General features: G+C 39.1%; 2 protein-coding genes across 5 annotated transcripts in view; one reads left to right on the top strand and one right to left on the bottom strand.

Moving 5' to 3' along the window:
- Positions 1-1,203: 1,203 nt before the first annotated feature.
- On the bottom strand, positions 1,204-25,079 carry MKKS (McKusick-Kaufman syndrome). 4 transcript variants are annotated; one of them, XM_036323482.1, is made up of 7 exons: positions 24,924-25,075; positions 16,210-16,273; positions 11,873-12,103; positions 7,980-9,352; positions 4,885-5,060; positions 3,385-3,495; positions 1,204-1,954 (listed from the first exon to the last, which is right to left on the bottom strand). In XM_036323482.1, the coding sequence occupies exons 4-7, from the start codon at positions 8,962-8,964 to the stop codon at positions 1,514-1,516; spliced, it is 1,713 nt and encodes a 570-aa protein (XP_036179375.1). In that variant the 5' UTR covers positions 8,965-9,352; positions 11,873-12,103; positions 16,210-16,273; positions 24,924-25,075; the 3' UTR covers positions 1,204-1,513. The 4 variants fall into 4 exon arrangements, with proteins under 4 accessions (XP_036179375.1, XP_036179376.1, XP_036179377.1 ...); XM_036323483.1 differs by having other exon boundaries at positions 24,900-25,071; XM_036323484.1 differs by lacking the exon at positions 16,210-16,273 and having other exon boundaries at positions 24,924-25,079.
- Positions 24,371-27,869, top strand: part of LOC118663645 (SLX4 interacting protein) — a 194,863-nt gene continuing 191,364 nt past the window's right edge. The window contains exons 1-2 of the mRNA XM_036323486.1: positions 24,371-24,743; positions 25,322-26,253. The gene's annotated coding sequence lies outside the window, so the exon portion shown is untranslated. The remainder of the gene's footprint in view (positions 24,744-25,321; positions 26,254-27,869) is intronic.

Consider the following 27,869-nt stretch of genomic DNA (forward strand, 5'->3'; position numbering starts at 1 on the left):
ATGAGATCGTTGGCAGCCATCTTAGAGACAACATGCAAAATTACATGCAAAATACATTCACACCCTCCCAGAGTTCCAAAAGTCTCACTGCACTGCAACATCAGCTGGAAGTCTAAAATCTCATCACTGAAATCAGATCAGGGGGAAGCTCCTCAGTGTAACTCCACATACAGCTCCTGGAGCACAGTTCCTCTCCATCTGAAGACCCATGACAGTAATGAGACAAGCAAGCTGTCAAACACTCCTAACAAATAATGACGATCAGGCATGAATAACCACAATAAGACATTCCTGTCTACAAAGAGGGGAATGGAGATTCAAAGGAGTCACTACATCCAGCCCATACCCAAGGGTAGGGGATTATGCCAGGGCTCAAAAACCAGGAGGTGGGATCACTGGGGGCCATCTTAGAGGCTGCCTGCCACACTGCCCTTCTATTTGACTCTAATAATAAAAGAAGTAAAATTTTAGATAAATATTTTATGAAGCTTGAGGTATAGCTGATTTTTAAATATATACTGCATTGCTGTGAGTTTGTACTGCAATTTTTTTCTTTGACTCAGGGTAAAAATTCTTTTGGATTGCAAGATTATTGGAGGAAATTGTTTAAAAATTATATCTTCCTTTGTCATGACTATAGACCTGATCATTAATTTTCAGGTTGTTCAATTTTCCAAACATTTTCTAAATGTTTTCCAAAAGGTTAATTTAGCATCTCTTACAGCTCCACACTTATTCCTCCAGTTGGATTCTGTATTTTTTCTTCAATTTAGCAATACACCTTGCATTTGCATAAAAATCAAATTACATTCCTTGGTGAAACATCAGTGTCTCTAAATTGAGTACAAAAGCTGTTCTAGTTTCTTTTTTTACATTACTGACTGAACTAGAGAAATAACTTTTCCACTATGCTGCTTAGTTACTATATAAATCTATTTTTTCCTAATCACACATTTTCTCAAAATAACAAAAATGAAGAAGTGTGATAAAAATGAGCAGTTGCTGGTAGACCAGGTTCTACATCAATTACCTAAACACTGAATAAATATAGTCTCAGATAAAGAACACTGAAATTTTGCTAAATGTACAGTTTGAGTACTTCTGATTGAACAATATGTACTGGATGCCTTGTGATATTTTGGAATCTAATTTTAATAACTGAAAATACCTATAAGTATATACAAACTAAGGCATAGATTAGGATAGATTAGGAATTTTTTTATTTCTGTATATTCTTAGGATGATGTCAAAATAACAACAGTAAAAATTTAGAGCAACATACAGTGGTATCTGTGGAATCCTTAAGATAACTGCAATACCTTTAATAATGCTTCACATTTTTATTATTTTATGGTATTTCTATTTAAGAATCATACCCTTTTTCCTTATATAAAGAAATCTATAATTTTGTGGATCATCTATCCAAAAATGCAGAGAGAACAAATATAATCAGTACTTCTTAATTAACAACTGACTAGTTGTTTTTGTAATATAAACATGCTATTCCCTTATATCAGTTTTTATCTTCAATGACATATGAAAGATCCAAAATCAAATTGGCTGTCTCCACAGCCACTTGTAGGCCACTGAGCTTAGCAGTGAAACAGTCCAAGGTCAGGTTGTTGGCTGAGCCCACAGCTTCATGCGGAAGGCATGGTCGTGGTGCGAAAGGATGCCGAGCAGTCCTTAAGAAAGACCAGCTGAGTTCTTCCCGGCTATTGTGTAGTCCGCAGCCACATCTTGTAAGCAAATCTGGCCAGTTAACATCAGAGGGAGAATCTGCCTGAACTGACCAAAAGTGTCCATACTTCATGTCAGTGAGAATTTCACCTCCATCATGTTCTAAAGAGCCAGTGAGAGATTCTAGCGCAGTGCAAAATGCTTCAGTAATTAGTTGAAGTTCTGTTGAAGTACATCCACTACCTTTGAGAATGCTTTCTGGGTCACTGAAAGTCTAAAGAGTAATTAAACAATTAAAAACACAGACAGAGTAATTAATGCTATAAAAATGTTTCTGAAAAACAGAATGCTTGCTTAAAACCTTATTCATAAAGTTACTACTTACTTTCAATTTACTTAGGGGTTGGCACAATGCTAATGGGTATATATAAGTCTGCTGACCAAGCAATAATGCCTTTACTTGATTGTTTATAATAAAAATGTATGCTACCAGTCATGTTATCAGAATGAATGAATCAGAATAAACCCCAAAATCAATGTATTCTGAATGGCTACCCAGTAGTGCCTACTTAATATATGAAAAACAAGGCATAATGCTTGTATTATAGGTCTTTATTCACAGGAAGAAGTTGCTGAAGACTATGTCTAAATAAAGTACTTATTTATATTTGGAAAAATGTTTGAAATTTGAAATGTTTCAAATGAGAACATACATATTACTAAGACAAAGATCATTTAGGAATGTATGCAACTTTTACACCAATGTTTAAAAATATTCTTTCTCTTTAAATTAATTAAAATTAATGACTTTAAATTGTTTTTTGATTCCACCATCCTATATAGTTTATCCTAGAAATTCCATGATAGAACAAAAAGTAATATACTAGCAAACTAATAACTGAATGATTATTAGTTTATATCTTAACTACTTAAAATCAGAGACGACATTTTTTTTATCCAGCAGGTTTGAACCAGATGAGATCATCTCTAAGAATATTATATTCCCATTTTGTCTTTTTTCAAAACCTTAAAAAATATGTTCTCTATTAATTTTAGAGAGGGAGGAAGGGAGAGGGAGAGAAACATTGATATGAGAGAGACACGTATCTGTTTGTATCCACTTTCAAATAAAGGTCAGTATTTATGAAAAAATTAGAACTATTATGCACTAAGTTTATCTATTGTTAGGAAATGGTTTCCTAGATTAATAAAAAAATTCTTCTTGATAGAAGTAATACATATCATAAATGGATACCAATTTTAAAAATATAATAGAATTTAATATTTGGAATGCTTTAAAAATAAAATTAATTCTTTTCTTGATAATCCAGAAAGTATTAAAGTATTTTTTGTAGAATCTTAACACTTTCCTTGTGAATATCAATTACTATTGTACCACAGTACTGAGATCCCTGATATGATAACTCCCATTAACAGAACGCTTATTTCAACATGCAATGTTTAGACAATACTCAAAGAATGTGATCATTTGGTAATGGGTTATATTAATAATAATCATTATGATAAAGATATTTTCTTACATTTGTAAGTGTTATTTTCCTCAAGTGTTTTCCAATACAATATCTGATTTGGGTTGCAGAGAAATTAAGCAGTAAAGGCTCCAGGGTATTCTGATTTGGCTTATCATCTCATAAAATGAAAACTGCTGAGAACAGATAATCTGAGAAGGACTATTGAACCTACCTTGTGTCTGATATAGGCTGCCAAGTGAGTTTCGGTACAGCCACCTCCCAACAAGACACACGGTTCCTTGATTGTTAACTGCAAAACATGCAGTGCTGTTTGACATGTGAGCTACAAGACAAAGAAATAACCAGAATCAGACAGTGACATCAGATACACAAAGAAATATAGCCATGCTCTCAAGAGCCTGATTTTAATTGCAAAAGAATAAAACCTGTGCTTCCAAGGTCATAATGTGATGAATACATTTTAGGTTTAATAAAGATTAGAGACTAAAGAAAAATACCTTAGCCAAATGTTTGTTTTCATGGCCAGATTAATATCATCTTTTAAATATACTTAGCTCTGCAAATTGAGATTCACAAATGAATGGCCACAAAGTAACTGGGTCAGCAAGATTTATTAGCACTTTTACTAAAAAAAAAAATATTTTAGTCTAAATCAGTGATGGTGAACCTATGACACACGTGTCAGAGGTGACACGTGAACTCATATTTTGGGTTGATTTTCCTTTGTTAAATGGCATTTAAATATATAAAATAAATATCAAAAATATAAGTCTTTGTTTTACTATGGTTGCAAATATCAAAAAATTTCTATATGTGACTTGGCACCAGAGTTAAGTTAGGATTTTTCAAAATGCTGACATGCCGAGCTCAAAAGGTTCACCATCACTGGTCTAAATAAATAGCTGATATAGTACTAGTAAAACTATTTCAAGTTGCTATGGAAATGATAATATAGCTGCAACCCAGCAGTAATAAAAAGAAAAACACAGAGACCTTTAATATTTATCAAGGGTATATAACCTTGAGCATACATCTTCAAGCTTGTGACCAATACCATAGGTTATCACTTTCCTTATATAAAAGTTGCATGTGGCTCTAGCTGATTTGGCTCAGTGAATAGAGTGTTGGCCTGTGGACTGAAGGGTCTCAGGTTCAATTCTGGTCAGGTGCACATGCCTGGGTTGTGGGCTCTATCCCCAGCTTGGGGCATGCAGGAGGAAGCCAATCAATAATTCTCGCTCATCATTGATGTTCCTCTCTCTCCCTCTCTCTTCCTCTCTAAAATCAATAAAACTATAGTTTAAAAAAAAGTTGCATGTGTTATTGCTGGTAGAGAACAAACTCTATTAAGAGGTGGATGATGGGTATTACTGGAGAACTCAGTATCTAAGTGAATTATTCATACACATTTAGCATTAAAGAGTACATAACTCAAGTTAATTTCTTATGAAAAGTTCATATGTTAAGGACCTTTAGATTATTTGCAAATACTAGAAATAATAAATGGTAACATATACCAGGTTGATTGTAGTGTCTACTTGTGACTTTAATTCTCTCATTTTTTGTTGTTTTTGCTTTCTATACCACCTAGGGAAGTTATGGGGGTGGGAGGTGGGGAACGTTGCTCACCAATGTGAAATTATACCTTTCTGAATAACTATTTAATTCCTGCCTCAGCCCCTAGATATGGAAGTCAAAGTTCATTACCTACCTTTAACTCATCCCAGGCAGTGCCATTTCTGTTGCAGAGAAGCAAGCTGCAGACAGTTGCTTCATTAGGAATAAGATGAAGAAACCATTTGAAGCCAAATTTTGCAGTGCACAAATCTTTCACACTTCCATAACTACTAGGAGAGATTGAGCCAAGGGAACCAATAGGCTGTGTTCCTATTGAAAACACAAAATATATGAGAGTATAATAATGGAGTATATTAGTACAATCATTTAAAATTATAACATTTTTTCCTAGCCAATGTAAGCACCATAAAGCATGTCATTTAAAATATGACATAAAGAATAAAGAACAAGATGCATCTTCTTAAACTCATGAAATAAGCAATATTTGGTTATTAAAATGATATACAAATGTAGCAAAGCAGAGGTTCTTTTAGTTCACTGACTTCTTTGAACGTATTTTAGAAGCTTTTGTTGTACTTTCTAGAGAAAGGGACGTGAAATGTTCCGTACATTTTCTGGGAATCCAGGATCTCTGAAAGTCCATTCACGGATTAGAGATTCAAAATTAAGAACTGCACTGCTCTGGAATAGGGTGAAGTGAATGCAAGGCTATTATTTTTAAAAGACATAATTATTTTCACCTTAAATCACATAAATTAACCCATCCAATAGCTGTTTGGGGCTCTATTTAGTGAACATACAGGATTTTTTTTTCAACTTTTTATATGTAAACTAGAGGCCCGATGCACAAAAATTTGTGCAAAAGTAGGCCTTTCTTCCCCTGGCTGCCGGCACCAGCTTCCCTCTGGCACCCGGGACCCGGGCTGGCTTCCCTCCGGCCCCAACTTCATCAGGAAGGATGTCTGGAATGACATCCAGAAGATATCCAGTATAATTAGCATATTACCCTTTTATTATTATAGATAGCTACCTAAATGATGCCAAAATAAAATATGTAACATTCTAATTTCATTTTGTTATTCTTGGATATATTATTTTGCCTGCATAAGTAAAATTTTACAAAGCAAAAAATAATAAAAATAGAATGAGAAGTTAGGATGACTGAGTTTCCAAAATCTCTAAAATGTATTGGAAGTTATGTAAGAAAAGAAATGACATCAAACTTCTATATAAAATAACAATTTAAGTTTAAAATCTTAACATTACTAAAATTGAGCAATGTACTCCTTTGGGTCAGTTTCCTTTTTCAAACCAACAGGGTTAAAACAATAATGTCTATAATACTTCCAGCTCAAAAAATTTATAAGAACCCAGAAAAAAAAAACAGTAATTTCACTTCTTGAGTGTCCTTTCTTCATCACTTCTGAAGCCTCAAAGAATAGGGATATTTGAATGATCTAAAAAAAACTTAAGGGAAAAATAAAAACCCTTAATCTTGTAAAATTTCTCATGGTGGACACAACAGAGAATCTATAGTGAAAGGATTTGACTTTATTGCTTACCAGCCACTGGACGCGGAGAAAGTCATTCATGTCACTTAACTTTTCAGGGTGGGCTTGCCCATATGAGTAAAAATGGGAATATCTACTTACAAATAAACCCAATGTTAAAAAATGCTCTGTGATCCATAACAAGCTTCACACACACATCACCCATGCACAGTAACTCCACTATCTGCTCATGCGTAATATCGCCACTATTTAACCCAGATCATCAATAAATAAGGATTTTATGTAAATAGCTACATAAAATCCCTTTTATGTAGGGGGAGAAAGGAGGTAATGTTAACCTAGATATATCCTGGAAGATGAATTAGGCCCAAAAGATATTTCACCTTTCTGTCTCAAACGGTCTCTTATCCCAAGATCTAATACTAAAGCTCTGGCTATTAATACTATGTTCTAATTGCATATGGAATAAGTAACAATTGTGGGCTGATGTGGAAACTCATTGCCTACTTATGATATTGTTTTTGTGGGAAAATGCTTCATACTAAATAATCTGTAATACTTAATATTCATTACTGGAAATTACCCATTCATGAAAATCTAGCAAATATTTAAGTATATGAGTTTGACTCATATCAACAATGAGTTCCAGAGAACTATTTCCATTATTTAAAAATTTTCTCTTTGACAATCATTTGACAGTCTTACAAAGGTAGGGCAGTAAGCCAGAGATGTTATGTATTCAATAGTTGACATACATAGTTCTCCTTTTTGATGACATTAAGAGAAAAACCAGTGAATTTGAACAATGGTTTATTTAATAACTTCAAAAATACAGTCAATCCGAATAAAATGACCATCTCTCTGACAGATTGCTAATGCAGCTGAAGAAATATTAAAAAGTGGCTCAAATCAGGAACTTCCAGCTTGTCATTTTTCTTTGGCTCTAATAAGTAAATGTCAACTTTACATCTGCTTTGAATTTACTGTTTGTGAAATACAGGGAATTTTTCCATTATAATTCTGCAAGTTACTATATTATAGTCAATTCTACAAACATTTTAGAACACCTACTGTGTACCAGACCTGCTGTAAGCTCTAAAAGTAAATGATGATCCTGGCTTTCAAGGAGCTCAGCTGGAAATATTTAAAGCTAGACCACACACACACACACACACTGACATATACACTGTGACACATACACACTTAATTAGGAACCACTATTTGGGCAGTATAGTTGTTTGCTTGAGTTACATAAGAGTGAAGAAAAAGGAATATTTTAGCTGCAAAATTACCTTCTGAATTATAACGTGACTTAAGAGCTTTGTAAAACTCAAACAGAAGAATTTTGTGTAAACTGTGAATCAAAAGACCTTATGATTATGAGGATGTTAGTCTTCCCAATAATCTGTAAAATATTTTACAGTCTGTAAAATATTTGATAGTCTAAAACTGAAGTTTTAGACTATAACAGACTCTGCAGTACATTTTAGAGCTGGGCAATACATAGAAAATAACCATAATCACTCAATCTTTAATAAGTGAAAAATACAGGGTCTTTTTCAGAAATGTTTGCTGCCAGAAATGATACTAATATATGCTGTGAGGTTGGCAGCTTCTACAGTTTTTCAAGATGTTAACGTGACACACATCAGAAATATCTCTGCCCCCCAAAAGTGTAATTTATTTACTGTAAGGTACAAAAGCTGAGTGTTTTTACCTGTCACTTTACTCAGGGGTTCCATCAGAGCCGCTCCAACTCTGTCTATGGCAAGAACACGATGTACACCGAGAAACTGTTTCAGAGATGGGTGTATAACTTTTTGGCACAAGACAAGATCTACGTGATCACTAACTAGCTGCCTTCCTAGGTTAAGTAACTGGTCCAGAACTGCATTTTCAAGAGAAACCCCGTAACTGACCACCACACTTCCTTCTCCAGTATCGGAAAGGTCTCCAGATAAAGACACACGAAAGAGTGCCACCTTGAGGGAATCTGACTTTTTGACAGGCAGTATCTTCATCAATCGAATTTCTGACAGTTCAATAAGTATTCCAGGTAACACAGTAGAGTCTACAACTCTTTGACCTTTTAAAGGTACAATTATACTACTTCCTAAACTGATGTGGTCTCCGGCGTTTTCTGGAATTGTAAGCAAAAAGGCTCTCAGAATCAGAGTACTGATGTGGTCTACCTCCTTTCTGGTGAGCATACAGGCAGGTTTACTTGTTAATACACTGCGTACCAAACAGAGGAGGATCTGGGTACTACTAAAGTCGACTGGGATTCGACAACCACAGACCTCAGACTGGAGGTAACTGGTGCAGAGGTTCAAAAGATGCTTATTTAATTTAATGAGCGTGGTGGGTGTCAAGTCTAGTCTCTGAACATTTTCAATCAGGTTGCAGCAAAGAATGGCTGTGAATAGGCCACAATCACTGAAGCATGACACATGGTTCTGGACGGAAGTTGTCAGGATCTTTAAAATGGGGTGAGTGACGGAAAGGTTAGCGAGCAGGGCTGACGACTGTGAGGTGGTGCACACGGAGCCTCCAAGGCCGTTGTGCAGCTGCTTCAGCCTACCTGAAGGGCCATAGCACGATGCTACGATTCCTTTCAAGACCAAAAGCGTGGCCCTGACTCTCTCACTTGTCAGTGGTTCACTTTTACACAGTGATGGCTTTTTAGCTTCTAAACGAGACATCTCACTTCAGGCGGTAATTTGTGAAGACAGCTTTTATTTTGTTAACCATAGCTTTCTATTTATTTTAACATTTTAGAAAAGTATTCTTCAAGAATGATATGCATTGTGGTTATAGAATTAAAAGCTTCATGTTTATGAAGCTAATCAGCATGAAATGATTTAATGACATAGTAATTTCAAATTTTATTTTACTTCATTCTTTGATACTCTTTTGTTTGTCTCCGGACTGAGATTTTACAGACTGTTTTGCAGCCCACTGTATAACATATGTCCCAAGATGGACACCTATGAAAGAAACGCCAGCTACAAGAAGCCAGTTCTTCCTAATCCAACTGGTAGTTTTCATTTCTTCTTTCAATATCAAGCTCAGATTCAAAGCTGCTTCTTTCTATAGGAAATAAAAGTAAAGCATTTTAAAGAAATGATTCCAAAACACTTTATAGACTATAGTTTAATCATTATTTTAAACTCTGTTCCTTCTTTAAAGAAAGAAACTACTAACTGGCACAAGCCTCTAGAGCAGCGGTTCTCAACCTGTGGGTCGCAAACCCTTTGGCGGTCGAACGACCCTTTCACAGGGGTCGCCTAAGACCATCCTGCACATCGGATATTTACATTACGATTCATAACAGTAGCAACATTACAGTTATGAAGTAGGAACGAAAATAATTTTATGGTTGGGTCACAACATGAGGAACTATATTTAAAGGGCCAGAAGGTTGAGAACCACTGCTCTAGAACATGAGAGATATAAATCAACTTAGACTAAACATCCACTCCTTTATTCTTCAATGAAACCCTCTGAGAAAAAAAAGTGCTGACATTTCAATGATTTTGGAAGGCTCAACACACCTAGAAAGCTTACAGTAATTTGAATATAAAGTGCTTCTAAAAGAGAAAAGCTACATTATAAAACTCATAGAACTTGATCTCTAAGTCTTAAAAAAGCCCTAAATGTACTTATTCTGTTATATCAAGATCTTATGTGGTATGTTTTTTTTCTGTAACTTTGGTTTGCTTGCAAACCTTAGCTCTCAATAGAAGTACATTTATTTATATCAAACCTTGCTTGTATATAATTATGAAGACAAGGTAACTGTTAGTATTCCTACTGCAGAGACTCCAGTGTACAGTCTATGTTTAGCTGTATTAAGTCTGCACAACATATTGAATCATCAAAGAACAAACCATGTTTTAAATATGACTAGAGTCAGAGCTAATTTTCTGTAGTTTTACCCTATCAATCAGTGATTTTCAGTTTTAATGTCCTACAACTAATCCTCCTCAAAACTTTGGTTAATTACACTAAGTACAAAAGCTAGAAAATGTGCTAGATCATAGAGAAAAATAGGCTCTGATATGCAATTCAATCTCAAAGGCTCTAAATGCTGTAAAATGTTTTTATATTCCAAGTGCACCAGTTTCCTTAACAAGACTGTAAGTAGTGTACAAGACTGTAAGTAGTGTGCTGTGAGGCATAAAATCTGGACACTTTAAATAAAAATCTTAGGCCATGGGACCTTATCTGTTGAGGTTTAGTGCTTTGAAGGAAGGTTCAGCCAATTATTAGCTATTCTCAGGAATATGCTAACGATGCTAACAACTTGGACAGTATTTAGCATAAATAAAACTCATCTAATTTCTGAGCACAGACCAAAAAGGTAATGTGAAGATGTGCAAAGAAGAGGTGAAGAGAATGAAAGAATATTAATGTGGAGTGTTAATTTGTTTACTACGCCTCCCAATTTAGTTAAAGGCTGTAACCATGGCAACTAGGCCCAAATAAAGTAAAGACAATGACGGCCAGCTTTCTCCCTGTGATAAAGTTATAGTCATCTTTTTTTTACTACTGCATGAGGAGAGGAAAAAAAAATCAATGTTCATCTTATGCCAGGAACAGCTAAGGTACTTAAACATTTCAGTGGTTAGTTTAGAGCAGGGGTCCTCAAACTATGGCCCGCGGGCCACATGCGGCCCGCCGAAAACATTTATCTGGCCCGCTGGGTGTTTTTGCCACTCCTGTGTGCATAGGAATTTGTTCATAGTTTTTTTTTAATCTATAGTCCGGCCCTCCAATGGTCTGAGGGACAGTGAACTGGCCCCCTGTTTAAAAAGTTTGAGGATCCCTAGATTAGAGTCTGCAATATCTGTGAAATAAATTTAAATGAAACCTTAGTGAAGTGACTTCCATACATTAATTTGCATGTTACAACACACACACAGCACAAATCACAACAGAAATTTTGATCAATAAAACGATTTCTCCAGTAAAAATATTTTCAGTACATAATGGTGATATGTACTATAGAGTTTCAGTGGAACGAAGTTAGCAGCTACATCTACAGTCTCGTGGTAGTGAGACCAGTAACCACAGCTTTTGGCTGTTAATATCTTTATAAAATGGAAAGAAATCATTGAAAGTGTTGTTGACTCTCAAAAGAACAAGTTATTTTGAAGCAAAAACATTAGATACTAAGGAATGAATACAATTAGTTTTGTCTTGGGAATAAACAAAATAATAATAATAATAAAGAAAAGAACCTTTTACAAGTTACAGATTTGTATGTTCTGGTTGGATTTATGGCAAGAAGACAACTGCTCTTTTGAACATATTCATGATCCTGTTGACCCTGCTAGGGAAAAGGTCAGGACAAGCAGTGGACTGGCTGCACTTTCTCTTTTCATCTAAATGAATCTGCCAGGTAAGTGTTGAAAATCTCTGTGGGAGACTTTTCTAGAAGCAACTATAAAATAATATTTTGCCCCTGGATAATAAAATCAACAGGTAACTTACCAACATAGGCTCTTTTTGAGAGAACTCTATAGTTTTTAAAAGATAATGTTGCCCATTGTTGGAACATACCATTGGTTGGAACAGAATATTCAGTTACAGATTAAATCGATTTACCTGAAGAATGCAACCTTGTTATTTCTTTTGGACGTGGTCCTTCGGAGGACTTGCAAGTGACAGACTATCTGGCACAGGAACGTTGTCCTTGTTAGGTACCTGGAATATAGGGCTGCTTTTGATTTTGTGCCACCCCAAATGTATGAGCCCAACTAAAGGTACCATAACAATCAGAACTTTGTAGTCTCTCCAGAAGCTCTGAACGCTCATAGTACTTCAGCATCAGTGAACCTAAGGAACAAACAAAAACAATCCTTCAAATGACAGCTATAAACCACCACAAGCAGAATATTGCATTCTAATAAAAGCTGACAATTAAATGTTTTTCATTACAATATACTGTGATGTTAATTAACTTTTGAGATATGTTATAAACCTAAAAAGATAGCAGGGAATTAGGTTTGGGAAGCTTAAAAAGCATTACTAAACTTTTAGTCAACAACTGTAAAGGAGCATCATTACCTGTTGGAAAAGTTATATGAATCTTTTGAGTCATTCATGCATGGATTAATTTTCTTTATGTAATTTCCTTACGCATGCAAGAAAAGTTTAGATTCTGCATTCTGACAGGATGTAAGTGATGGTGTTTCAACTGAGACTGGGATAGTCATTCGTGGATTCCAATTGTAGCCAAAAATATTATGGCTTGCACTCTATGAATTAGGATGAATTAATACCATTTCCACATTTACATGCAGAACCACTGCATTTTAGATTGTTTACCTTCATTACTAATAACTCTACCCTACAGGGGTTACTGTTAACTTAGTTTACAGGAAGAAACTGAGGTTAGTAAATTGCTTGGAGTTACAAAGCTTGTTAGTATTTAAAACAGATTTTTTCCTGCCTTCCTTTGATTTGGAGCGTGGCGTGAGGCCCAGTAGTCTGTTTCTGATAACCTGTTGGGTTTGGGAACTTGAGTCTACTATACAACCTCGAAAGACTCCTTATACCGCTCTGTTTCAGAGACAGTCATTAGGCTTTAGCGATTAGCTTAGAAACTTGAGATGATGTGAAGGGACTCACTTTCTAGTTCTTTTCTAAGCACAGAACAATAAGGATTGCTTCATCATCTATGGGATATATCAAGAATTAGGTTCAATTGCATGTATATAAATTTCAGTATCATGAAATCTCTTATAGTACTTTTGTTTGAATGCCATTAGAAAAATGTCTGAACACAATTTTTACTTATTCCCTTTAGTCCAGATTATAAAATATAACACCAATGAGCTAAATATCTGAACTATCTTTGTGTTCTGTGCACATATATTAAAAATAAATAGAAAACTTAGGAGTTAATGTCTATGTACATATATTATTTCCACCATTAGAAACCATTTCTCCCCAAGGTCCAAATTCACATTTTATAAGGACTTTGTTGCTAAACTTAAACTATTAGATGGAGAAAACATGGCCTACTTTGTAACTGAAAGTATTGTGTGGCCTTTTCCTTTTCTAAAAATATATTTTTATTTATTTTGGGGAGAGAAAGAGAGAGAGAGAGAGAGAGAGAGAGAGAGAGAGAGAGAGAAGAGAGAGAATGATGAGAGAGAATTATTGATCAGCTGCCTCCTCCATGCTCCACACTGGGGATCATGCCCGGGGACCAGGAATTGAACTGTGACCTCCTGGTTCATAGGTTGACACTCAACCACTGAACCACATTGGCTGGATTATCCTTTTTCTTTTCTAAACTACTTTGGTATCCTCCACACTTTGTGTGACATTTAGAGACCATACCTTTTTTTAATATATTTTATTGATTTTTTACAGAGAGGAAGGGAGAGGGATAGAGAGCTAGAAACATCGATGTGAGAGAAACATCGATCAGCTGCCTCCTGCACACCCCTGACTGGGGATGTGCCCACAACCAAGGTACATGCCCTTGACCAGAATCAAACCTGGGACCCTGCAGTCCGCAGGCCAACGCTCTATCCACTGAGCCAAACCCGTCAGAGCTAGAGACCATACCTTTCGTTAACATGCTTATGTCCTATTTTTGGAGAAAGTCAATCATAGATAACTATGTCATGATTACATTTCATTGAAACTCACCATGTAAAAGCCTTTGGAGCTGTTTGAGGATAAATAATACAATTGGGGGAGGCACTGGTGATTTGCAATAATGAGGGGAGAAGTATTCTAAGGGTTACTTCCTAGAGGAAAGGAAGGGCAGACAGGTGCTGCACCAAAGTCAACTGGCTTATGTAGAATGACATGTGGCATTTTTGTCCTCAAAATACCTTGAATTAAAGATTTAGAAGAGATTGTCATTCTTATCTAGTCTCCTCAATACCTAAGGTGACTTTAACATGTCACTCTCAACATGACACTAGAGTCACAGTACTTGTAATAGATAGCATTTCTGCTATTCACCATTTACTTTTCCATGATCACTAACATACTATTTGTAAGCTTTATCTGGAATTATAAACTTTCAGGAAATAGCTTATAGAAAAGAGTGAGTTGGTTAAAAGGCTATAATAATAAAGTTGGGATAACTCAATAACTAAAATCCAGAACAAATTAAACAGCAATGTCTGGGAAAGTACTATTCTCTCCATGTAAATCCCAGTAATGTGATGTACTCTGAACCTTCCTGGAGAAGAGTCTCAAATTATTTTCCTGTGCTCAATGAATCTTTGGGTCATCCATGGGTTAAGGACAAAGGAGGCATTCCATTTTATTTATATTGTGTTTAAGAGTTTATTCTTCTTATTCATTAGAATAACTTAATGATCTATACCTCTTTTTTAGGATTTAAGTTTAGTAAAGCCTGGGCATCAGTACTTATTTTTGTTGAAAACTCATTATTTGCCAAATATCACTAAGGCCCAGTAACAGCACTTTCTGGTTAATAAATGATGGACTGATTTAATGATTAATTACTTAAATGCATACTCAACACCTACATGCCACTATTTCCTCAAACTCTCCATATCTCACATATTGACTTGGCTAATGGGGATGAGAGAGCTGGTAATTATTTTCTGACAATTATTCTGTTATTTTGAGTGTCTTGGAAAATGATTAGGATCAGGATGATAAGGTTTACTTTACAAAGTACTTTTAGGGTCTTCATACCAAAGCAGCCCATCTCCACCAAGCAAGATGGAACTAGCACTCTTAAATAAGACAGTAGCCTTAATTTATTTTCTTCACTTAATAGCTTTCCAGTACATTACATGTATTCTATTGCTTAAATAACCAACTTCCCAGGGCTGGACACAATAGACTTGACTAAATAAGGTACTGTTAGCTTTAAGAAAAAGACAATAAAGGTTTGAAATCTGACATTTAATGCAGTCAGTGAGATAATATGCTCCTTGTTTTAGTCATATCCTCTTACGGAGCTTTTAAGTACATTTTGGGGATACAATTTTGATTTAACTCCTTTTTACTTTTAAATTCTTCTGTGAGATTTTTCAAAATGAACATTAGCATCACTGCCCCTTTCTAATGAATATAATACAGACTTACTTTTTAAAGTTAGAAAATATAGGAATAGGAAAAGAAAGCTAAACACATCTATAATCTTTTTGGTTTTAACAAAAATATATTATACACGCTGTTTTGTAATTTTTTCTACCCCCAAAAACATAAATCTTCATTATGATTTTTAACAGCTGTAAGCTTTTGATTGTATGGAGATATCCTAATTTGACAGGTCACTGATTGATAGACATTTGAGATTTTTTTCAATGTTTTAGTGCTAAATATGTTATGGCAGTAATTATTCGTGTAAGTACTCTGGAGCCCAGGGTCACAGACTCTATAAGTTGCTTCTCAGGATAATATAAGAACCAACTAGATTTTTTAACAACTCATTTTTCAAATAAACTTACAATTTATTTTTAAAATTCTGACTTTTGCAAAGTTTTATGGTGCAGAGCATCAAAGAAACTGGAAAATCCAATGTGGGAATGGAAAATTAGACTAAGGTATCCCCCCTCCCCCCAAAATGTATATACACTTTAGTAGCTGGTAGCTCAATTTTGAAAATGAAATGTATTTTAATAAACACTGCCTTAATAATTATTCAAAGTGTGTGTACACATTTTTTGGGGACACCCTATAAAATTTATCTTGAGATTGTCTTTCCCTCAAAACACTTAGCAAGTCATTCCAAGTGATATGGAACTATTTTATGGGCACCAGAGATTCCTGAGTCTGAAACAAACATTTCTCAAGAATGTGCTCAATATGATCAGGTTTGATGAGCAATGACGGGTTAGTCCCTAATGTAAGTTAGTGCTTGTTGTTCATTCATTGAGCTTTTCTTGGAGTAAAGCAGCAACAGAATTGGCAGCAGGAAGATAATTTTTCCTTCTTACCCTCCTGTAGTGTATCTGCCACTCTCCTTTCCTTATCTTTCCTGAATCTTCTTTCAACACACTCCTAAACAAACAAATAAGAACAGAAGGTATGGGACTCTTTAAGAAAGATGGAGAGCACCAAAACAAATGAAATTAGGGAATTTTAGATAAGTAAAATAGAAAAATATTTATGGTTTTATACATTGAAATGCCCTTTGTTAAGTTTAGAAAATGTTAGAGGCAATCTTAACACAGATTATGCTTATACTCTTCTTTAAAAAAATATACCTTGCATTAAAGTTTTCAATATTTTTTATTTTGTTTTCCTAGCAATTATATGAAGACTACTTTATTTTTTTAAATATATTTTTATTGATTTTTTACAGAGAGGAAGGGAGAGAGATAGTCAGAAACATCGATGAGAGAGAAACATCGATCAGCCGCCTCCTGCACATACCCCACCGGGGATGTGCCCGCAACCCAGGTACATGCCCTTGACCGGAATCGAACCTGGGACCTTTCAGTCCGCAGGCCAACGCTCTATCCACTGAGCCAAACCGGTTTCGGCTGAAGACTACTTTAGAAATGAGGAAATACTAGATGATTGATTGCAAGATTAATGTCAGTTAATTGTGGCACTCGACTTAGATTTCAGAGTCCTAACGGTTTTAGCTGATATTCTATTAGGCAACTTTCAAAAGTTAAGAATCAGCGTCTCAGCTTTGGCAATAAGAGTCAATTAGAATTTCCAGTGCCTGATGATGGAGGAGAAGAAAATTCTAAGTGCATGGTGCTAACTTGTGTCACTGAGGTCTACTCTCCAGTGCATTGAGCCTGGCTTGTTCTTCTGACTCTTATGTCCCATATATGAGAGGTTAGCGGCAATCTCGTGCCACTTTGTCCAAAATGAGAGGGCAAGAGTCTATTATCCCCCAAACATACGCCTGGGACTTACTAATAGTTGCGATTGGCTGGACTAATTCAGTTCAGTTTTCTTTAGCTTAATTCTTAGTTCTGAATAGCACCAGATTAATGAACAGAATGGGGAGAAGCTTGTCATATCTCCTCATTAAAAATACTGTGATATGAACATATTAAAGGCCAAGAAAGGAAAACACTGAGACATATGCTTCTGACCACGAATACTCTCTAAAGCAGGGGTGGGCAAACTTTTTGACTCGAGGGCCACAGTGGGTTCTTAAACTGGACCGGAGGGCCGGAACAAAAGCATGGACGGAGTGTTTGTGTGAACTAATATAAATTCAAAGTAAACATCATTACATAAAAGGGTACGGTCTTTTTTTTTTTTTTTTTTAGTTTTATTCATTTCAAACGGGCCGGATCTGGCCCATGGGCTGTAGTTTGCCCACGGCTGCTCTAAAGGCATTACTGTGTCTACAATGGCAACTTTCCCGCATCCTAATTTGTATCACAGAGATTATTGTCTCCTCAATTTCTACCACTAAGGCCTCTGACAGGCTTTCTTCAACTTGTTACATTCCAAGCTAAATAAAGGTTGTTTTTTGTTGTTGTTGTTTGTTTGTTGGTGATAGCACTGCACAGTAAGGTGAAAGGAAAAAGGCAATTAAGCTTCCTAGAAATTCCTGAACAGCCTGGCCTTAACTATCAGATTACTCTTTCTATGTAGCATTATGTCAAGTAAAACCACCACGTGTTGCTATTAGCATTACTAAATTACGTTTACAACAACCTGGATGCAGGAAATACACTGTAAAAGGGTCCGTTTGCCTGCAAAAGGGTTTGCTGGGCGCCACCTGCTGGTCTTTTGGACACATTGTCAGATTCTGTTTTTATGTCTTCATTGCTGCTCTGCTTCAAGTACTTGAAAAAATAATTATTTTTAAAAACTTCCACCCAATGTACTTTAATCATGAAGAAAACACCAGACAGACTGTTAATTAACCCAGCTCCTGTGACTGTGATATCTGATGAGGTTTATTGAAATTGTATGTCTTTCTTTTACAACGACAATGTGTAAACACTTTAGGTATTTGTGAATTCTTCATTCCTGAATTTCAATCGATGATGCTAAAAATAGTTCTCTTTATCCTCAATTTTTTTGTGTGTATGTGTGTACACATTAGAAAGGACTGCATATTGTCTCATGTTTATTCAAATGACATGCTAGAAAACAAGTTTCCTTCCCCCCCTAACTACACATCACCAAAAATAACAGTTTTGCTGAACTTTTCTGGTCTTCTACAAACACACACACCAAAAACATTACTGTCAACTCCTGATGAACTAAATGGATCATACCTGAGTTCTAAAGTTTACATTCAGTAAAATCCAACCACTGCCCCCACCCCACCATTCATGGTCAACTTGACCTACACTCAGTAGCTGGGCTGTTGACAGCACAGCCTAGTCAGATGTGGGTCAGGAATAGTCACAGAGTACAGTATAGGTCAAAACAGTTATGCATAAGTATTTTATGGTCTCCACTACCCCCCTCCTCCATTACCGAGTAATCAATGTATTTAAAACAATATACTGATAGCATCATGAATTTTATATGGGAGCTTTACTAATAGTTGGCAATCCAAAATGTGAACAAAGAGCAAATGATTAGCAACTAATGAGGAAGAAAAAAAGTTTACTGGCAGCCCGTGGCTTATCAAAAAGGTTGAAGTGTGCTTTATAGAGTTTTTAGAGTTTATAAAGTTTATAGAGTTGCATGAGAATCTTTATATCCCTTCACTGTTTTTAAACGTAGCTGCTATTGGATGCTGGGGTTGGTGGGGGAAAAGAGAGTGGGTACCGTGCAGATTCCAGACTGTTCCAGATTAAATATGCAGCTGACTGGGCCCATAATGCTACAGCAGGGGCTCTATGTACCCCTGGCCAGCTCTGACTCTCTAAAGGGCTGACTTCTATATTCGTCATTTTTGAGATTTCTATTGTACTCTCCACCTTTGTTTCTGCAGATAACCAACCCATCAGCCACCAGAGGAGATTGTGGCTACTAGGCATCAGCACCCTCAACTTCATGTCCCCGCATGTAAAACCTATCCATCTCCGCTCTCATCTTAACTTCCTTCCTCGCTGTGTCAGAGGAAGAGCCTGTTACTCTACCTATGCTCCGATCAGCGCCACTTTCTACTCTGTCTACAGATTTTAACTCCTCCATCCTCTCTCGTGGCCCTCACCTCCCACTGGTAATGGACCTTCCTCCTCTGCAAAACCTGACCATTTTTCTCCACTGAAAAGAACCAAGCACAAATTCCCTAAAGCAGCTGCCTTTTATCAGTCTCCCTTCCAGCTATTACAGACTCTGATTCCTTTGAAATAATGCATCTTTTCCCAGAGTTACTTCCTACGTCTATCTTCAAACCCAAGTTATCTGCTTTCATTTCATTCTCCATGGAAATTACTGACTGTAAAGATCACCAATCTCTCGCCTTATTTGATCTAAGCATTTTGATGTGTTCTCAAAACCCTTTAAGTACTTGAGAGTCTTCTATTCTGTTTCAGTCTCCTTTAATGGCCCCTTGGTTTCCATCTACTTATTCACCCTTATTAAAGATCCGTCCTTGGTATCTTGTCCCTGTGTTCTGGTTTCCTGGGTAGTCTCATTCACACCCAAAGCTTCCACTATAACACATCCACTAATGACTCCTGCATCTTCAGCTCCAGCTTATAGATTCTCATCTCCAACTGCTACTGTTCACCTTTACCTAACTGTGCCAACAGTCTAAACTCATCTTATGTAAAAATGAATCTCTTGCCCTGACTGGTTTGGCTCAGTGGATAGAGCGTCGGCCTGTGGACTGAAGGGTCCTGGGTTTGATCCTGGTCAGGGGCATGTGCCTTGGATGCAGGTGCGTCCCCAGTGGAGGCAGGAGGCAGCTGGTCGATGTTTCTCTCTCATCGATGTTTCTAGCTCTCTATCCCTTTCCCTTCCTCTCTGTGAAAAACCAATAGAATATATTAAAAAAAAAAAAAAAAAAAAAAGAATCTCTTTTCTTTCCAAACTGCTGTTTAATCTGCATTTTCTGTTTTTTTTTGTTTGTTTGTTTTGTTTTTGTTTTGTGTGTGTGTGTGTGTGTGTGTGTGTGTGTGTGTGTGTGTGTGTGGTTTTTTTTTAAGGCATTACCTACCAGGCCATTCAGTTCAGAAATCTGGATAAAGTGAACTCTACCCTCTTCCTTATACTGCTCATCCAGTCGGTCACACAGTCCTGTCACTTGACAGGGCATTTCTTTTATGTAATTTCTCCCCACAGCCACAGTCCTCATTAGCTCAGTCCCGTGGTTCTCAAAATGTGGTCCCCTCACCAGTAGCACTAGCATCAGCAGTAACTTAATTAGAAATACAAATTCTTGGGCTGCCCCTGACCTACTGAATCAGGAACTGTAGGGTGGGGTCCAGTAATCTGTGTTTTAACCAATTCTCTAGGTAATTCTAAAGCTGAAGTTTGAGAACCATTGCTTTAGTCTACTCCCCACGAAGCCACTCTCCACACTATTAACATGGCTATCTTGCAAAAAAAAAAAAAAAAAAAACACCAAACAAATGTGATTGTGTTTCTGCTTTGCTTAAAGGTCCTCAGTGACATTTCTGACTAGAAAGTGTACTCTAAATTTCTTAGTACAGCATAAAACACCCATCAGGATCTAGTTCCTGCATACCAGCATCAGAAGGTAAGGCACAACCAAACATTTTATTAAGAATGCATTGTACTGCCCAGGCCGGTTTGGCTCAGTGGACAGAGTGTCGGCCTGAGGACTGAAGGGTCCGGTTCAATACCAGTCAAGGGCACATGCCCAGGTTGCGGGCTTGGTCCCAGTGGAGGTTATGTGGGAGGCAGCCGATCAGTGATTCTCTCTCTCATTGATGTTTCTCTCTCCCCCTCTCCCTTCCTCTCTGAAATCAATAAAAACATATTTAAAAAATAAGCTCCGAGGATCAGAAGATTAAAAAAAAGAAAAGAACGCCTTGTCCTGTAGTGGTTAAAAGGAGCTGTGGAATCCTGCTGCCCGGGCTTTCAACCTCTACTTTACCACTCTACACCTGGCTGGGTGACCGTGGATGAGCCCACTTAACCTCACGATGCCTCAGTCCCATCATCTGTAAAATGAGAACAATGATTTCCTAATCATGAGGTTGTTGTGCAGTTAGCACAATATGTGGCACTTAGTCTGAACTCAGTGATTGTTATCTATTATTATTTTAATTATTTAAAAAATATTACTGGGGTGAACCAGGAGTGTAGCAACAACAGGAGAGGACTGAAATGGCTAAGGGAAGTGGTCCCCATGAAGGAGGTCCACTTCTCTGCCCAGTTTCACTGAGTCTAGATGTCAATAAAAATACCCAGACTCTCAAGAGAGAGGTTCCGAGGTCTTTGAGGCTCTTTTGATTAGAGTGAGGTGGATCTATAACAGCCGTGGGCAAACTACGGCCCGTTTGAAATGAATAAAACTAAAAAAAAAAAGACCGTACCCTTTTATGTAATGACGTTTACTTTGAATTTATATTAGTTCACACAAACACTCCATCCATGCTTTTGTTCCGGCCCTCCCGTCCAGTTTAAGAACCCATTGTGGCCCTCGAGTCAAAAAGTTTGCCCACCCCTGATCTATAATCAGACTCCACAGTGTTATAGGAAAGAAAAGACACACATGCTTCTAAAGTGAGCCAGGAAAGCTAATTGTGAAGGAAAAAGGAAAACTCAAGGACACAGCAAAGATGGTGAATAATTTCATATTTGTTTCTCTGATAAACCCTGATAAAGTTAAAGCTGCCTACTGATTAAATATGAGAGTTCTGGTGCGATGAAGCTTTGAGTAATGATGGGAATCAGGTTCCAATCTCCATCACAAATTAGTTATGATCTTGGGCAAATAACTTCTTTACTGCCTCAATTTTATAATCTGTAATAGAGGGCTACACAATGAAGACTACTACATATATACTTGTGTATTTATTGGTACTGTGTCTATTACGTGTGACGTATTAAATACATGGCAGCTATTACTATTATTGGAAGTATATTTGTGCTGTATAGAAAAAAAAATACTATGTAGATTAAAAGTCTTTACCAAAGTGACTAACTTTTGAAAACTCTACTTCTCATCTTCTCTATCTTCCTCTGAATTAGTCCCAATCCATTTTACCTACTCCATCTTTAGGTACAGCAGGGAGTCAGTATCTGTAAAAAGTGGTAACTGCCACCCACTATAACAGAAGGTAGCAGTCACTTGTTGTTTCTCTGCTATATTCTCAGTGCAGAGCGGGAAGTCGAGTCTTGTTCCCTTTATTCTACACAAGGTGGCTCATTCTCGTGCTTCAGCTGTTAGTTCAGATGTTACCTACTCAGCCCTGGACAGTTTGGTTCAGGAGTTAGAGCACTGGCCCACAGACCAAAGGGTCACAGGTTCAATTCCTGGTCAAGGGCATGTACTCCAACCCTGGTAGGAACATGTGTGGGAGGCAATCAATCTGTGTTTCTCTCTCTCCCTCCCTCCCCCTCCCCTTCCTCCTCCCCCCCTTCCACTCTCTCTAGAAATCAATGAAAAAAATATGCTTGGTTGAGGATTTTAAAAAAAAAAGGAGAGATCCCAGATGTAACCTACTCAGAGAACCTTTCTCTGGGCTCCTCTAAAAATTTTCCCTCCCCCACCCCATACTCTCAAGCACATCTCATTGTTACCTTCAAAGCCCTGCCTTCCGGTGAATGCTATGTGCCACCCTGATCGCCCTTAGGAAAGGCACTTCCCCAGCTCCTTGGAGTGCTCAGTGGTCAGTCCTCCTCCAGGACTGACTAGGCTAAAGAGACCTGAAGCTATGCCCCCTTCCCAGGCCAATGGCTATCCAACCAACGCAGGGGTAGAAAGCCTTGGCCCAGCGGTTCTCAACCTGTGGGTCGCGACCCCTTTGGGGGTCGAACGACCCTTTCGCAGGGGTTGCCTAAGACCATCGGAAAACACATATATAATTACATATTGTTTTTGTGATTAATCACTATGCTTTAATTATGTTCAATTTGTAACAATGAAATTGGGGGTCACCACAACATGAGGAACTGTATTAAAGGGTCGCGGCATTAGGAAGGTTGAGAACCACTGCTTTAGCCCTTCCCTCCAACCTGGGACAACTCTGAAGGCCCAACTCAGCACCAGTGCTCCTGAGACAGGCCTTCCTGGGGACCGCACTGCAGCTCACCTTTCCCATCCACCCCATCCTGCTCGCTTTCTTCCTAGTGATCCAAAAGCCCTTCCTAAGAAACGTCCTGCCCTCAAGTCTCCGGAGAGCCTGCTTCCTAGTAACCCAGTGGTTCTCAACCTTCTGGCCCTTTAAATACAGTTCCTCATGTTGTGACCCAACCATAAAATTATTTTCGTTGCTACTTCATAACTGTAATGAATCGTAATGTAAATATCTGATATGCAGGATGGTCTTAGGCGACCCCTGTGAAAGGGTCGTTCGACCACCAAGGGGCTCGTGATAACCCAACCTGGGAGAACCTGGAAATATCACCTTCACTTATCAATGGGCTTGTTTATGTTATGGTTTCTTTTCCCATGGCTAGAATATAAGCTCCACGTGGTCAGGGACCATGCTTGTTTTTGTCACTGCTGTACCTGCTATATATATACACACACATATACATACATATATATATGTGGTAAGTATATGTAAATTATATAGTGTACATATATATTACACAATCTATATATACAGGGTGTCCCCCAAAAATGTATATACACTTTAACAGTGATAGTTCAACTCTGAAAGTGAAATGCATTTTTTTTAAAAAATTTATTTCTTTATTGATTTCAGAGAGGAAGGGAGGAGAGAGAGAAACATCAATGATGAGAATCACTGATCGGCTGCCTCCTGCACGCCCCCTACTGGAGATCAAGCCCACAACCCAGGCATGTGCCCTTGGCAGGATTCGAACCTGGGACCCTTCAGCCCGCAGGCCGATGCTCTCTCTATCCATTGAGCCAAGCCGGCTAGGGCGTGAAATGCATTTTAATAAACACTGCCTTTATCATTACTCAAAGTGTGTGTATAATTTTGGGGGGCACCCTGTCTTACAGATAAACGGCCGATGTTAATGAATGAATGGAACTGCCCCGTATTGCGAGCCTCTGGAAGCAGTCACAGGATTCCGGGCGCGGTCCCCCGGGAGGGAGAGGAGCCCGACCTCGGGCGGCCTTCCCATCCCCGAAACCTCAGAGCGCCGTGAGCCCTGCTGCTGCTCGCACACGGTGGCCCCACCGCGCTCGCTGCGCACGGCTCTGATGTCCACGTCCACCTCCCGGATGGGCACCGGCACACGGCGCCGTCCCAGCGACAGAGGAGGGGCCGCCGGGTCCCAGGGTCCGGCGAGCAGGTGGCGGCGCAGGTGCGATGGGTGTTCCCACCCGAACGCCTTCTCCGTGGAGCTCACGGCGCGGCCATGCAGATGGGAGGCCGAGGCGGCTCTACACCCGGCCCTCTCCCAGGACACGGGACGCGCCTCCCGCCCACATCCCTGCCCCCGACGAGTATTACATGTACTGCCTCTCGCCTTTTTAAAGGTGGGTCTGGAGCTTCCCGAGGAGTCGGCTCCCTCTTTATCCCCGCCCCCAAATACCCTTCCGGGAGGTCACCGGTGACCTTTCGGAGAGCCGGGGGGAGGCACCTAGCAGCCACCCGCCCCTCTCTTCCGCCGGGTAGAAAGCTGGCTTTTCCACCTGAGATTCCAGCGCGGCTCTCACCTGCCCAGCAGCCGCCGAACCTCGCTAGGCCGCCGCCACCAGCGGGCCCCAGAGGCCGGGCCTCACACGGAAGCAGCCACCGGTCCAAGCCACTCGCGCCGGGAGACGGAGCATGCGCAGCTCTGCGACTACCCCGGGCCCGCCTCGGATTCCTCTCTCCGGGTTTTAGTGAAGTTCTCAGCCAAGAAAGCCGTGGCCTTGGCCGGAAAGAATGAGGGGCGGGTTTATTAGCTTCACTCTCAAGGGGCGGGGCTTATTCAGCATCAATCTCAGCAAGTTGGTGAAATTGAAAAATTTAAATATCGCATCAAATTGGCGCAGTACCTTCTTTATGGCGTGTGGTTAAGAGGCACTTACTGAATGAATAAACAAAGTAGCTAACGGTTCTCTGTTTCCAGGGCTCCTTGATTTGACCAATCACGAAGCTTCAGATTCTGTCGTTCAGAGCCAATTGCCCGCCTTCTTGTACGGCTGCCTTGAAAACCAGGAGAAAAGGACCGAACCATTTCTGTGGATTGGGTGGGAAAGCGGGCATGCGCACTGCAGCCGGTTCTACCCTCATCCCTTCCTATGGGGGCTTTAGAGACGTTGCGGGTGTTGCTTTTCAGTTTACCAAAACTTTTACCTCTCTACCATCCTAAGGAAATTATGTTTGTGGTTATTTTAAAGTGTATCCCGCATTGTAAAAGCCACCTTTGCTTTCAAACCTGTCTTCTCTATAATCTTCCCCAATCGAAGATTTCGAAGAATCTTTCCATCCTTGAGCGTCCGGGGCCGGGAAACACTCTACCATTGAAATGTCCCCCCCTTTTTCCCCCCGCCCAATCACTTCCGCTATCAAGCGCTGTAGGTAACCGTGATTCATCACCTGCCAATCATTCACTTCGTTCACAGGCTCTAAATAGCCCGCCTTTGCCGCCGTTTTTGTTTTGGTCTGGGCTTGAAAGCCGCGAGATCGTGAGCGGAGGCCATGTTTCTTTTGGGCAGATTCCTCGCGATACCCAGGCTCATCGACCAGTGCCTCGCCGCCATCTTAAGTCCTGGCTATGGCTTCAAGCCCACCGCGCGGCTGCGCAGACCGTGTTTGTAGGGGCGGCGGCAGCGTTCCCTGTCGCGTGGGGAGACCCTGGGAGTAGAGTTTCCCGAAGCGGGAGTCTCCAGAGCTTCTGCAGGTTGATTCAGGGCCCGCTGCCTCTTTTTTCTTTTTCTTTTTTTTTTTGCCCGCGGCCTCTGTAGTGTGAGTTCCCCAAACCAGATCCTCCTTCACGAGTGACCCTGGACAGTAACCAAACCAATAAAAGCCCGAACCCACACCCTGCCACCATCATAGGTAAGAACCTGGAACTCCCGACAACCTGAGATGTTACGTCACTTGAACTGTTTGTCCCTTTCTTCCCATTTTTTTCTTCTTTCTGAATCCTTCTCCCTGTGCTTCCACCTCTCTTTATTGTGTTCAAAGAGCTAAAAAGATGTTAAACATAAGGGTGCGTGCGGGAAGCCTGGACTTTAAAATTGGAAGTATTAGTCTGGAATTTTTTTTTTTTAGGACAAAATGGACTATAATAAGTGGGTCAGTTATTTGTGGCAAATATCTATATGTGCAAATATAGTCCCCTTCCCAAACGTTTTTGGGTTGTGACATAAATACAGGTTGTACATACTCATTCATTCATTCATTCATTCATTTAATACATTTGTTGAGTACCGTAAGAGTGCTGTAGTAAGCTAAAAATAACATTTTCTTTCATGGCGTTTACATTCCGTCAAACTTGACCGCTACTGGGTTGGGGCAAGAAATAGTACAGCTATAACCTAGGGCAGTGGTTCCCAACCTTGGCTGCACATTAGAATCACCTGGGAATCTTTTTAAAATCCTGATTTCTGGGCCTCATCCTCCAGAAATTCTGTTTCTTTGTTATGGAGTGGGGCCACAACATTAGTAACAAAGAAACAGAATTTCTGGAGGACGAGGCCCAGAAATCAGGATTTTAAAAAGATTCCCAGGTGATTCTAATGTGCAGCCAAGGTTGAGAACCACTGACCTAGGAGATACTGTGTTTGACTCCAGACCACCTTAATGGAGCAAGCCGTAATCATTTTGCAGGTGGAAGGTCTTGCCTTGCATTTGTAAAACGCGCAACACCTGTGAGGTGCAAGGACCTGAGGTGTGCCTGTAGACCGCCCTTCCTCACACTGCCAGACCAGACAAGTGTTTCAGTAGTCACCTGCTCCTCCTATCCAACCCCCTCGCCACTCCCCTCCCACCTTTTCTAGGAATAAATTGTATTGACACGTATTTCCTGGAACCCAGTCATAACCATGTTGTAGACCCATTGGTTGATTTTACAACCAATAATCAAGTTGCTGCTCAAAATGTGGTCTACTTACCAGCAGCATCGCTGTCACTTGGGTGCTTGTTAGAAAGGTAGTCTTAGGCCTCATCCGAAGACCCGCTGAGTCAGAATCGTCCCTAAAAAGTGCATCCTAAGGAGCAAGGAGCACTCATTCAGGACGTGGACTAAGACAGAGATAGTCTCTTTCCAGTCTGTGCTGCTTAAACAGTTCACAATATATTGTCAGTTTACTACATGTTTTAAATGCATTAGATACATGGCACAGTTTTCAGTGCTTGTAGCTCATCAACTTGATGTCAAGATACCAATTTAGCCCACGGGCATGGCTCCGTAGTTGAGTGGTTAAGTAGTTGAGTGTGGATCTATGTGCCAGGAGGTCATGGTTAGATTCCCAGTCAGGGTATATACCTGGGTTGCAGGCTCAGTCCTCAGTAGGGGGCTTGCTGGAGGGAGCCAGTCAACGATTCTCTCTCATCATTGATGTTTCTTTCTCTCTTCCTCTCTGAAATCAATTAAAAAAATATTGATAAATATATATATATTTAAAATATAGTCCAATTTAGCATTCTACAAAGTTGAAGAGAATTTGTCA

The sequence above is a fragment of the Myotis myotis genome, unplaced genomic scaffold, assembly GCF_014108235.1.
Source record: "Myotis myotis isolate mMyoMyo1 unplaced genomic scaffold, mMyoMyo1.p scaffold_m19_p_9, whole genome shotgun sequence".
Taxonomy (NCBI): domain Eukaryota; kingdom Metazoa; phylum Chordata; class Mammalia; order Chiroptera; family Vespertilionidae; genus Myotis; species Myotis myotis.

Bases quoted from the DNA above. Each gene is read 5' to 3' on its own strand.
- MKKS (XM_036323484.1), bottom strand. From the start codon at position 8,964: ATGTCTCGTTTAGAAGCTAAAAAGCCATCACTGTGTAAAAGTGAACCA. The intron at 5,061-7,979 runs GTAAAAACACTC...TGTTTTCAATAG, and splicing joins ACCCCTGAGTAAAGTGACAG to GAACACAGCCTATTGGTTCC. The intron at 1,955-3,384 runs GTAGGTTCAATA...ATTACTCTTTAG, and splicing joins CAGCCTATATCAGACACAAG to ACTTTCAGTGACCCAGAAAG.